This window comes from Corvus brachyrhynchos, unplaced genomic scaffold (genome assembly GCF_000691975.1).
Source record: "Corvus brachyrhynchos isolate BGI_N302 unplaced genomic scaffold, ASM69197v1 scaffold305, whole genome shotgun sequence".
Lineage (NCBI taxonomy): Eukaryota > Metazoa > Chordata > Aves > Passeriformes > Corvidae > Corvus > Corvus brachyrhynchos.
In genome coordinates, this window is record NW_008239284.1 from 2,465,909 (window position 1) to 2,479,435 (window position 13,527).

Here is a 13,527-nt window from a genome sequence, read left to right on the forward strand (position 1 = left end):
GCGAGCCTTTAAGATCCAGTGCACACAAGATGGCACGTGGCTGCCAGGCGCCTGCGTGCCCGTCACCTGTGACCCTCCACCTTCCAAGTTCCACGGGCTCTACCAGTGCTCCAATGGCTTCCAGTTCAACAGCGAGTGCCGGATCAAGTGCGAGGATGATGACAGTGAGTCGGTGAGTCTCCCTTACCCGAGCTACCTCAGCCCATACAAGTCTGGCTTTACCATATCTTCCCTAAGGACACTGGTCTTGGAGAGGCCGAGGGACAATGAGCTCTTCCAAGGACAGAGAAATGCAGAAGGGAAAAACATAATTAAAGTAGAGGGAGAGCCTGGGAATATTATTTTTATGACAGCAGTAACAGTATTAACTATTAGCTGCAGAGGATTAGAAGTGACTGACTTACTGTTTCTGGACAGTAAGTGGCAGAAGGATCTGCCTCAGTGGCTTTATGATCTGGCTAGAAAATACAGAGCAACAAATGAAAGTAAGTAGAATGTGAGTTATCTGCACTTATCCCATTTGTTCATTCTGTTTCACCTTGCTTTTCTCTCCAGTTCTTACCATTGTATGTTTGTGTGTCTTGTGATAATTTAATGCCATAGGGATTGCAACTACTCAGGTGAACTCTCTCTAAACTTCCATGTTTTTCTGGCTGTGAAGGTGTCATTTGGCATCAGAGGTCAGATCCTCCTCTGGCACAAATCAGCGTGTTGCCTTTGGCTTCCTGGAAGCTCTGTTCACTGATATGAGAAGGTCTGGCCTCTACTATCTTGTTTGAAATGCCTAGTTTTCCTCACCAGAGGTAATTATAGTTTGTGAGATAAGTAGCTTCTCCCAGAAGTGGTGCTGCTGCTGCTCCCTGCGGTTGGGAAGAAAAAGTGGGGATGTGGAATCTGCAGCTATGGCAGGCACTGCATGGAGCAGGGAGTGCTCTGACAAGGGCTGTTTAATTTCATTCCAGAATCTGAGGACATTTAAAAAGGTACCAACCCTGCCCTAGGGCCGGTTATGTGAAAGACACCTCTGGTAGCTGCTCCGCAGGTTAAAAGCCCCTGTTCCCTGCCCTCTGGCCTGCCCTCTCCACAGGGACAACAGGCAGAGCCCTGGCATTTCACATCAGGGCACCTGGAGAAGTTTTCCTTGTTCAAGACTTGGAGTGAGGTTGTGAGCAGTGTGAAATGAGAAGTTGCAGGCGTGAGTGCAGAGTGGGTGGGAGCTCTGGGATATGGCAGCTGTGGCTTTGTGCATCCACCACTTGCTCAGAGGAGTCAGCATGGCTGGTGCCGTGTTCCAGCACTGCCAGTGCAGGGCAACTGGGACCTCCAGGGCAATGACAGCTGGTGGAATGGGTTGTCTTCGCTTTTAAGCGGGGTGAACACAAAGAGGAGCAAGCAGTGGAGTCAGGGTTGCAGCAGTAATGAAGTGAGCTCTGGAAAGAGAGAGATGCAGCTCTGTCTGCATTCACTGGGAGGGACAGGAAAGCACCTTGGGCAAAGGAGCAGATAACATCTTGAGAAAGGGATTTACAGTGAAAAGTATTTTCAGTTATCCCAGCAAATAGGCTACAGAAGAAGAGGGAGGACTCCTGGCACAAGCCAGAACCACTTGAGAGGTGTTAATTATTTAAGGATTAAACCCCACTAAGTCTCTCTCAGCTATATAAGGTGATAATACACGTTGCATCCAAGCAAGAAACCCAGCAGGGATTTTCACAAGAGATTTTGCAGGTCAGGGAATGATGGACAGTATGTTACTATAGCAATGGATATCCTGGGATCTCCGAGTATGTTGCTGAAACTATATAAGAGTACCCTCAAGCACAGCCAGCTCCAGGAACATAAATCAGGTTTCATGGCTCACCTTTGAGAATCATGTTTGAACCCTGGCATGGAAATTGCAAGGGAAGTGCACCACATTTGCTAAAACAGCAAATTGTGCTCAATTATCATTTAGCAATTTATTCCTGACTTTGTCACCATGCTGAAAGATCATTACTTGGCTGCACATACAGCATCTCTTAATCACCAGGAACGTAATGGTCATTTAAGCAGGTACCTCCCCTGGCACCAGAGCAAGGGTCTTCCATTTCTGCACATTGTACACAAATCATATGAACAGTCAGATCTAAATCAATCTCTGCCAAACTGGCCCTTAGGTGAGAATCACCAAGCTGGATCACACCCTGAGTCCATCTGCTCCATTATCCTTTCATATGATTTCCTTATTACTTCTGGCAATGGCCAGATGTCTGGAGAAGGGGAAGCAGGTCCCACACCGTAGTCTGCTGCTAAGACCACTTTGCATCTCACTAAACATTGTGTTCATTAACAAAGCTGAGCAAAAAAAGGGAAGCATTAGGACATTAAGGACAAGACTAACACTGAAGGCTGTGCCCTCTTCCATGCCGGTACCAGGGGCTTATGCAGGTCCCTGTGCAACAATGGGTGTGGGTCGTAGGGCAGAGCTCCTCCAAAAAGTTCAGCAGCCCCGCAGGGATCCCAGTATAGACAGCACATTAAAGGATCCCCAAAGATATCCAGCACAGTCTCCAAGAGCAGGGTGGGTAGATTGTAGGCAATGTGCCTGGAATGAAAACGGGTGAGGAGAAGCAGAGATCCTGCATGGTTCTCCCACCCAGCAAGGCCCCCACAGGAGGTTGGGAGCCCAACCACAGCAGACATCCTCCTGTTGAATGTCCCACATTGCCCCATGGCAGTCGGGTTCGCAGATCCCACAGAGCAGCTTGTTTGCACAGAAATCCCCAGTGCCGTGAGGATAGATCTGACAATAGATTGCCTGTGCACTCCTTTGTTGTTTTTAAAGGGCATGATATTTCCCCTCGGACTTTGGTATTCATTCTCCAGTATCATACAGAGAATCTTTTCTATAAGAGAAATGTCATATTCTATTCCTTGCCCCTTCCCACACCAGAGGATTTTTTTCCTCCTCCCCACCTGCCTCTGTGCGTGTCCATCTCAGCCCCTTTGCCTGCTGTCACTCAAGGCAGCCAAGCTCTAAAGAGCACGTTCTGCCCTGCTAAGCTCATGTCCCGCTCTCCCTTCCTCCTTCAGACGGCCGTTGGGGATTCTTTCTTTTTCAAGACAAAGATGATGTAACTGGTTAGAAATTGTGAAGAGGAAAAAGGTTGTCTGCATTCAACACCAACCTTCAACAAGGAGGAAGGCAAACGGGGTGAAGGCACCTTTATTGCAACAGGAGTGGGGCTGTTGTAAGGTGGAGAGCTTGCAAGGGGCTTGTAAAGACCTTGAATTGCACAGAAGAGATGTCTGTGTTTGTGTGTGTGTGTGTGAGAGAGAGCAGTGCAGGTTTCGTTTTCTTTAGTCTTTGGAAGAAAACTCCTTCTTGCCCCCCCCAGGGCTGGCAGTCCCAACCAGGAGCTTTTCCAGCTCCAGCAGAACTTTGCTCACAGCTCAGCTCTGCTCACCTCTCACCTCTCAGCCTCTCCTGGCTATTTCTGTGTCAATCCTCATTATCTCCTTCTCTCATTCCCAGGGCCGTGGGAGCAATGTGATCCACTGCCGGAAGGATGGCACCTGGAGCGGGTCCTTCCACCTGTGCAGGGAGATGCAGGGGCAGTGTGCTCTGCCCACCCAGCTCAACAGCCACCTGAAGCTGCAGTGCGCTGGCGGCTACGGCATAGGTGGGTGAGCACCCCTGGACACCTGTCCCCAGGTGGGAGCAGACAGCAGGACACCAGGAAGAGGATGGGAATGACAGGGAGGGAGGAAGGAGCCTGCAGTCCTTCAAGTCACCTTCTGTGGATGTGTTTGCCCGAGTGAGAACCTGCTATGGGAGGCTTTTCAGGGAAAGGCTTTTAGGAAAGGTGAAGCTCTGAGAGCATCATGTAACATGCTCTGACTGCAGGTTCCTTGCAGGGCTTCCAGTTTCATGGTGTCCCTTCTTGGCCAGCTGGTTTTCAGGGGCAGCAGCATGCCAGGCTGTGCCAGAGACACATCCAGTCTGCAAAATACATGCAGGGATTGTACCTGCTTCTGCTCTTACACTTTTGTAATGTCCCACTCCTTCAGCCACGTGCACAAACCCGGCGCTCCAGAGGCTGAAAGGCAGGGAGGTGACAGGAGAATGCAGCACCAGGATAATTCAGGTCTCCCCAGAAACAGTATGAGACCAGCTGAGCATCCCCTTTGGTATGACAGTTGTTTAGGAGCTGTTTTAAAAGGTCCACTTTCCTCCTTCTTTCTGGGGTACCTGTTCCCTCTGCAAGGGTGATGACGCCTGCACTCATCTTGGCTTTGTATCACCCAGGCGCAGGGAGGGACAGACGCGGAGCCGTCCACACAATATTGTATTTTCAGCTCCCATTTTGGGGGTCTCCCTGCTGTAAGGGCTGCAACAGGAGCTGCACTGCCTGCAGCCCACACAGGTTTGCGAGGCCCCTTCCTGCAGTCCCCCTCCCAGCCCCTGCCATCCCCCTCCTGCCTCCGCCTGTCCCTTTGAACTTGGAGAAATTTCCTCTTTGCGCGGCTCCCTCATTATATCGCAGCCATGCGGAGGACCACGAGCCTCCTTGTGTTCCCTCCCTGGGGAGGAGAACACGACCTGGATGAGATCACCGCTCTGTAATGATGCCAATTACAGATCATATATCAAAACAATTCCGACCCGCTCCTCTCCATGAGCGTGGTGGAGCGCGGGAGAGCGAGTGGCAAGGAGGCTGCGGCGACTCTTAATGTGGAGAGGCGTTTTACCCTTGAGATGAGGTTACCTCCAGGGCCAGACAGGTTTTTGCAAGGAGAGAAACCCCAGTTCCTGGTTTGCAGGGGATCATCTTTGTGCTGGGTGCCTGCCAGCTCTCACTCCTCTCTCAGTGACTGTTGGCAGGTGCCAATCCCAGGGACTGATGGCCCTGACCCCGGGGTTGGACCACACAGCATCATGGAGGTGAGGGATGCGTGGGGCAGACCCCCCACAAGAGTGTGGCTCTCTCTGGAGAGGGATTTAGAGCTCAGAGAGGGCAAAGCAGCCGCTAGGTCTCATCCTCAGCAGATGGAGACATACCACACACTTTGTAGGCTCACCCAGCACCAACTTTTGGGATCAGATGTTGGGGTTTTCCTCTCTTCCTTGCATTTTTGAAAGTCTGATCAATGTCCTTTTGAAAAGGTGCTCTCCTGCCACTCATTCACTATGGGGGTGGCCCTTGGAGCCACTACCAGGTGTCCTGGGAAAGCAAAACAAACCCCAAGCACTCCCCATCTTTCCAGCCCAGGTCTGGCTGCTCCCACTGACTCCTCCAAGTGGAGCATGTGGGAAGGCAGAAGCAGGTGGGAAAATAATAGCAACCAGTCGTGGTCACTACGAATCCCACACACCTTCGGTAATTCCTCAGACACCTAATCTGCCCTTCCAGGCTGAGGCGTGTGTTGAGCCAAAGGTTCAGCTCTTCAAACCAGTGCGGAGATTACTTCCTCCCCCAGTGCTGATTGGAGTGCAGAAATCCTAATGACATGTTTGCAGCAGCTGTGCCATTCAAGAGTGATTTTCCAGGGGGGAAATGGTAATGGTCCAACACACAAGGGCTTACGGTTGTGTCACCACAGGGCTCTGGGATATTGCTGCAGAGTATCGCAGCATGTTTTAATAAAGAAAGGACAGGATTCCCACTGGCCATGACAGTTAATCAGAGAAAAAGCAGGTTTATGTGTGAACAAAGCCATCATTACCTTTCTGCGTACTTTTTATCGACTGTGGGACTTGGGTGATAGCGTGTCTTCAATATCATTAGGCTTGGTCACCCTTTGGAAGATTATTATTGGATGTTTGTAAATCTGACAGATCAAACAATAGGTTTCTGCCATGTCATAGGTGAGATGAGTTCGACAGCCTCTGCCTAATCAGCCCCACTGCTTGAAAGAGCAGTTGAAATGGAAAAACCTTCACACTGCCTTGATGATCTGAAGGCGCAAAACCTGACCCCCTTCTTGGAGTTAATAGCCAGAGAAATACTTAGATTTGCAGCTCGTACAAAAAGGCCCTGGAATATCTGCCACCCCCATGCTGTCCTGCTGAGCGCAGGGTTGTGCTCAGCACTTCACGTGTGGCTAGGAGAGATGTGATAGTTATGGTTGACTGCTAATTGCAATTTAGGAAAAATGAGCTTTAATCCTGTCCTTCAGCTGGAAGGATGCTGGAAGGGTCAGAAGCTGCCTGCTTTATCCTTTAGCTTTATCCCCTTTGTGTTTTGAGCAGGCACGGAGTGTACCACCTCCTGTCTGGATCACAGTCACGAGCCCATCCTCCTGCGCGTGAACGAGACCGTGCAAGACATCCAGCACTGGATGAACCCTCAGAGAGTGAAGGTCAGTGCCTGGCAGCTGCACGAACCACATCCCTTGTTGCATGTTTAAGAGCAGTGAGGGATCAGTGTTACCTGTGGTTCGTTCAATGAGGGGAAAATGGGGAATTTGGGCCTCTAGGAAAGAACTCCTGATTTTTCTTGTGTCTCTTCCAGTAACATGGCGGCTCTCTCTCCAAGTTGCTTTCTCTCTGTGTTTTCCAAGTGAAAGTCAGTTCAAGGTAAAGGCCTCCCATCGGTGGGGTTTGATCTGGAAATGGGATCCATGCCACAGGAAGTTGTGACGGACTGTGAGAGAAAGGGCACTGGCCAGGCTTTATTTCCTTCCTCCTGTTCCATATTTTGCATTCTTTGGGTGGCAGGGCTGGATTTTTCTGTGCCGCTTCTGGATGACAAAAGAAGCTGATACAGAGGGTTTTTCATTTCCCGACCCCGTGGAGCTGGCTGAGTGCTCCCCCCGCCCCTCCACCCGCATGCAAGAGCTGCCTGCTCAGCACAGCCCCTTCCAGAGGTCACCACTTCTCCCTCCTGCCTGCTGCACACACACAGCCAGCATTAACTGCTCACAGCTCCCTGTCCTGAGCATCCTCCAGCACACACCAGTGGCAGCGTGCCCTGATGGGGACGTGCACACCCACGTGCAGTGCCTTGCACACACACACTCAGCCCTGCTGGCAGCAAACACCTGCTGGGTGTCACGCCCACATTTGGGTGCCAGTGGGAGACACGCTCACCTAACTCCTCCTGAAAACCCTCATGTTCCTACAAACAAACCGTGTGTTTGTGGCTTTGTGGTATTTCTGTGGGTGTGGAAGTCTAACTGGACACGCTGGCAGAAGACGGTGGCACATCAGATGTCACCAGGTTGGTGCAAGTTGCTGGTGGTGCTTGAGCAAAGACCTCTGGCATTTACATACTTGGTCCTGGCTTTGCAGGAGTCTGTTTTACACACCTGAACTCCATTAAGAAGGAGAACGAGCAGCCAGCGCAGCCCCAGAATACCCTGAGCAGATTTGACAGTCTATTTGCTTCTCTACATGCCTAAATGTGCGCCCAGGGTTTGGGGTTTTTGAAATCTGGCCTTGGCTGTGGGTAGCAAGCAGCTCCAGAACTCTCCACCACTTTGAACTTCCCTGTTTCACACAGAGCAAGAGAATAAATCTGGGAAAGAAGTGGGAAACCTAAGTCCAGAGAATATGACAAGCTCATAATGTCGTTCCCAGCTTCCCATTCGCTCCAGATGCTGAGGTTCTGTGACTGCCTTAATCCAAGGCTTTGCCAAGTTTCTGGCATGAAACATAAAGAAAACCCCTATCTCAGTATGAGGGGCAATTTCTCACTGGCCCTTTCCTGAGTGCCAGACTTTAAAGTGGTTTGTAATTCATGGGGAAATAAAGTGACAGCTTCCCTCCCGTTCTCTCTGCACTCCTTCACTTATTGATGCGGGTACATGGAGGGAGCTGTAACGAGTTTTATACCTGCAGGTCTCTGGAGGGCTCATTAGGCAGCAGGGAAAACATAGAGTAGTAAAGGGGGAGACGAGGGGAGTGAGGGATGGAGGAGAAATCATGGTTTCCAAGAGCACAGCGGTAAATAAGCCCTTTTCTTTCCCTGATGGTGAGGATCTTGCAAGAGCTTTAGGCCCTGAGCAGATACAAGTTCCACCCCACAAACGCTTTGTAAGTAGAGGGTGAGATTTGGGCTGGAAAACTTGTGTTGGGAGGGAAGACATGCCAGAGGGGATTTTTTTTGGTAGCTGTAGAACATCCATCTTATCCAACTCTGCAGATAAGGGGATGTCACACACGGGGAGTGGCACCTCGTGGGGTGCCACTGGGAGAAACGCTGCTTCTGGTGGGAGTGGGGACACCCTGGAGAGATGGGAGTGGGAGGCCTTGGGGGAAGGTCCCCATGGCAATGTGTTATGTATCATTAATAACCCGTGTCTCTGTTTATGGCCAGTGACAGCTTTGCTGTTGTGCCATATGAGCACAGGGAGCAGCTGGTTGCATTTACATGGCGAGTCTTTGTGCATCTCAGAGTACTTGAATGACGCACAGGAAACACTTTTTGTTGCTTAATTTAGGCACAAGTGGAGTACAAATGAGGGCAGGATGGGAAGAAGATAAAGGCAGGACTGATCTCTGGTGCTTACCTTTGAGGGGATGGGGACAGAGAAAACACAGGGAGAGCTGATGAGAAGAAATAAATAGTTTGTCTGTTGCAGCTCATGCAACATCTGTTATGGAAGCAAAATGGGAAGAAGGAACTATCCCTTCTCTCAGGGTTGTTTAGAGCAGAGCTGTGCAAATCACTTGATTTTTCGGTTCACTCAAAGTTCTCTTAAATTTAAAAAAAAAAAGTTTTTCCCTAATCAAAGTGACTCTTTTGTTATTGTGATTTTTGGTGAACCAAAAAATTGGAAGAAAAAACATGTTGGTTTGAACATAGCATAGCATTTCATTTCCAAGGAGATTTTGTAAACTTTTTGTTTAGTGAAAATGAAAGAAAAAAAAACCAGCAAAACCTGAGAAATTAAATGTCCTCTCAAATGATAAACAACAACAGATATTTTATTTCACAAAATGTCTAAATATTTCTGTGTTTTTTCAGAATTGGTTTAGGTTGAGTTGCTTTGTTGGGTCTGAAACAGTTTGCTGAAATCAGGATATGCTGGCAGTGTCTTCCAAATCAGTACTTTCAGCAAGAAAAAAAAAACCACCTGAAATCTTCTGTGTCTCTGTTCTGCTGTGGGATGTGTTCAGAGCAGCCAGTGCTGTCCCCATGATTTTCCCTTCACTGTGTGTGACACACGGAGCTGCTGAAGACACCGATGGATAGAGCTGCCAAGACTGACTGTGCAGGCAGTGGGGAGAAAAAAGGGAAAAATCTCTGAGAGACAGCTTGACAGCTCCTTCCCACTGACTGCAGAGAAACAGGGCAGACACCTAATTTCTTAGGCTGTCTGAACTTGGGTTCTTGCCTTAGTGCTGAGTAGGGACAGGCTAAATGGTGTGCAGGCCTGGGAGAGCCTTCAAAGGGTCGGCACATCCCAGCTCTGCTGGGCTGAGCGCAGCGTGGCCCCTCTTCCCATGAGGACTGCCAGCCCTGGGATAGTAAATGTCCAGAAGTCATTAGAGGGAATGCTCCTTAAATACACCCCTAATCATTTGAGCTTTGCAGGTTTCCGCCTTCCTTCCCCTCTCCTTTTTTTTTTTTAGTCACGGAGCACTGATGTGACCTGCTGTGGTGCAGCAGCTCCGCTCCTGGGAATGCAGGAGATCCCATTCCATCTGTAGGTGTAGGAAGAAGGAGCTCCAAAGTCCCCTTTCCTGGCAGCAGTGTCTGATCCCCTCACACATTAAGCCTGTGGTTAATTGTCCTGTTCCTTTAGTGCCTGAGGAGCGAGTTAGCTGAGAGCAGGAGATGCCAGTCCCTGGGCTGCAGCCCGGGGGGACACTTGACCCATCTAAGGTGGAGGAAAGCTCTCCACCGGCCTCTCTGGGGGAAACCTGATCCCCTCTGCAGCCCGCAAAGGGTTGACATCATTGTGTTAGTCCCCCCACGGGAGGGAAGTGCTGTGACCGGAGGCGCTGGGTCTTCCCTCACAAGAAGAAAATGACAGTTTGATTTGCTTCCTTGGCTCTTTGTTGCCTACTGTGGGAGCGCAGCCCGGCTCCCTCTCCCTTCACAGCAGATGGAGTCCCAGCCACCAGCTGCAGATGGAGCAGGGTGGCATTTCTGGGGTGGGGACAGCACCGAAGTCAACCCAGCCGGCTGCGCAGCTGTGCTGCAGGAGCCGATGCACGAGGGGAGCTGTGGCCAGGAGGGCAGCAGATGTCACCACAAGGGCCTGGAGCACGTGGCAGCGTGGGGAAGGGACGGGGCTCACGGGGCAGTGGCCAGATGGGCTTTGTTCCCCAGGCACCACCTGGCATGTGGCGGATGTGGTGCTTCCATACACCTCTTTCCACATCCTTTGTTGGCATTCTGAGTCTACCTTCTGTGCACACTGATTCCATCAGATCATGCTCATGTACCGCCTTTAGCCATCCTTGCTTGCTTTCTGTACATTTGTTTATCTCAGGTGCCCCATGCAGCACCCTGTGGCACCTGTAGGCCTGTTTGCACAGCAGGAGGCAGAAATGATGTCCAGCAATCCAAACATTCCCAGTTTCTTGGTTTTCTAGCCCAGTCTCCCCCTCTACTCACATCCTCTCTGCCAGTGCACCCCACACTCCACAACAGCAGCCTAAGGGTACAAACAGGTTGGCTGGTGGGAACTGAGGGCTTGGAAAACCAGACAGAGGAGTCAGGACTAAGACCTGGGGTCCTTCCCTCTGCTTCCAGCTCCAGGAATGTTGGCAGGATTGAATTCAGCTCTAGTGGTCTCCACTAGCAAAGACAGAGACAGAGTAACTGGTATGAAGCCGCTGGCAGGTGCCACTCCAGAGGAATGGGAATGTCCCACTGACCCAGTGATTAACCTGGCACCTGGCTTGCCTGTGCTGTGGAGAGCAACCTGGGGCTGCATTCCCATTCCCTGGAGGACGCTCAGCCCAAGGCTGTGTTTGGGATTGAGGATGACCTTGAGTGAGCACTCAGAGAACACTGTTTCAGCAGACTCCACCTCCCATCCATTCCTCTAAGGGAGGTGCTGGCGTTTTAATACTTGAAGGGTCAGGAAAGCAGTCAGTGCATCCTCTGCGAGGGATTGCTCTCACATGGAAAACTCCTTTCTGAAGAGCCTGGTTCAGGGCTATTTGGTTTCTTTTGTTCACTCTGCGTGCTCACACACACACACAGAACGAGAGGTTTTGTAAATATTGATGCTTCTTACCAGGGGAATGTGAGGTGCTCTTTGGAAGTGCACTTCTTCCACTTATTGTCTTCTGGCCTTGGACACAGGAGACAAACGCCTGAGTTTTTCCACTTTGTTCTAATTCTTGGGTTCAAATGCTCTTGAACTGCTTCCTTTACTCTCCTCGCTCCTGCTCTGTTGACTGGTCTTGTTTATTTTCAAACCTAGAAAAGTTTCCTTTCTTTTCCCTCTGAAGTGCAATAAACAGAAGGGGTGGGGGGGAAGAAAAACCCTCACCATTTGTGGCAGGCAGCAGCCTGGAAATCTCCAGCTGTCTGTCAAGAGCGCGCCAGGGGAATGTGTGACACCGCAGGGCCCCCGCACCTTGCAGCCTCCCTCCCTCCCTCCCAGGGGATAAACAACACCCTCCCCTCCCCAGCCACTTCTCTCCTCACACAGACAGGCCCTGTTGCGAGGCAGGTGGGGCAAGCCGGGCTTGACTAATAGTGGAAAATCCAAGAGCATCGGAAAGATAAACAGCCCGAGTCAGATAGTATAAAAGTCCTTTTTTCTAGCACACGCCAGGTAAGCCTCAAATGACAGAAAGTGTAAAAACAAGCTGAGGTTCCCCTGCAGATGGATTAAATTAGCCCTCATATGAACAGGGGAAGGGATGGCTTGTGCATCAGGTCTTCCCAAATGTTAATCCCTTCCTTCCCCAGGCCTCCATCCAACCCCAACCCCCACACTTTAGGTGAGTGCCTGTGTATTCATCTTGCTCAACTGGACACTGTAGTGCTTCATCCATGGCAATAACCCAAAATAAACATTGTGCCTGATGTCCTGCTGCATGGATGGGAGTCCTATCACCAGGACCTCCATGGTGTGGAATCACCATCTCCACTGACCAGCCAAAGTTTTCATCCACTCTTTAAATCTAAGTGTCCATGTCTGTGGCTGCCCTGGCTGTGCCATTGTCTAGGAGGCTGGGCATCATTTTTGCCCAAAACCAAGCATCCAACTTTTTTCTATAGACAGAGTTGAGACGGAAATTATTATAAAGCTCATAAAATGTAGCAGATGATGCTGTCCTGTCTGGGGGTTATTCTGAAGGTGTGTGGTGGGAGGTGCTTTTATTTAAGATGGTGCTGAAATGTATCTGATAATCCACCTTTAGCTGCTTCCATCTTCAAGAAGCAAAGGTATGGTGGGCAGTGAAAGAAAACAAAGCTTTGCAGCACCAAAGAAATCCCTAAATGAATTCCTAGAATGCCTCCCCCCTACCCAAGAGCAAGAGTGGACCTGTGCCTTTACCTTTCCCTGCCACGTTCCCCCACCACGAGTGAAATATTGGACATGACATTTTAGGAGAACCTCAAATATTATTTTAATCTCAAATGCTCTGTTATTGCAAGTGTCAAGTCCAACACTTCTTGTAAATACCTGGAGGACAGCCAGGTCCTGAGAACACAAGAGGTGTTAGGAACTGAACTTCATTGGTTAAGTACTGGAGAGCCATAGGAGCCAGCACACTGAGTTTCTGTACACTGATTTCTTTGTCTTAACCTGTTCCTCTTTTTTTATTTCTTCCCTCCAGAGTGTTGTCTGCACGGCAGGACTCAAGTGGTACCCTCACCCTTCCCTCATTCATTGTGTTAAAGGCTGTGAGGTGAGTTTGGCTGTAGCTCAGGTGGTCCATGGTGTCTCTCCTAAGTCTTACAGAAACAATCACTGCAGGCATGTGGGTTGTAAATTCTGTTTTTCAAGTAGGGCAAGCAGGATTTTGCCCTGGCCACCCTATCACACAGACTGATCGCCTGCATCGGTTCTGACACTCAGTAGGGAAATCGGTGGTTTTCCCAGAGATGATGGTTGGGTGACTCTCACAGGAGTTCAATGATCAAGCAGCTCAAAAACACTGGTTGACCAAAAGAATTTACCAGAATTTGGGAGTTTCTGGGAAGTTGCAAAAGCCTTCTCTTGTTTTTCCTTGATCTTGACTTCTTATTAGAGGGACAATTCTTTCCAAGGCTGGCTAAGCTTTGGGCATTGGTGTGGGCAGAGAAAGTTTAGGAAAGCCAGAGATGATACCACCGGGTGGACAGCACAGATGGACAGTGAGCAAATCACACCTCCCTCCACTGGCCACCTCTGTCTGAACCAGAAAAGAATAATGAGAAACATGCAGTTACATTTCAGCTGTGATACACTTTTACAGTCTCGCAAGTTACTTGAAAAAAGTAATTATTTTGAAGGATGTTGTTTCTGCCAGCAGCAGTCTTTGATAAGTTGGAGAAGACTGAGGATGCTTCTGGTGGTTAAACAGGGCTGGAGCACCTCTGTCTGGGTCATGGGATTCCTGTGGTTTCCATTCTTCCAGCCCTTGAG

The 13,527-nt window shown here is 49.8% G+C and overlaps 1 protein-coding gene across 1 annotated transcript in view; it reads left to right on the forward strand.

The window, feature by feature from the left end:
- Nucleotides 1-13,527, forward strand: part of PAPPA (pappalysin 1) — a 182,364-nt gene that overhangs the window by 150,687 nt on the left and 18,150 nt on the right. Inside the window, exons 17-20 of the mRNA XM_008638326.2 lie at nt 1-172; nt 3,515-3,662; nt 6,233-6,342; nt 12,737-12,808. Of these exons, the coding sequence (XP_008636548.1) occupies nt 1-172; nt 3,515-3,662; nt 6,233-6,342; nt 12,737-12,808 (502 nt within the window). The remainder of the gene's footprint in view (nt 173-3,514; nt 3,663-6,232; nt 6,343-12,736; nt 12,809-13,527) is intronic.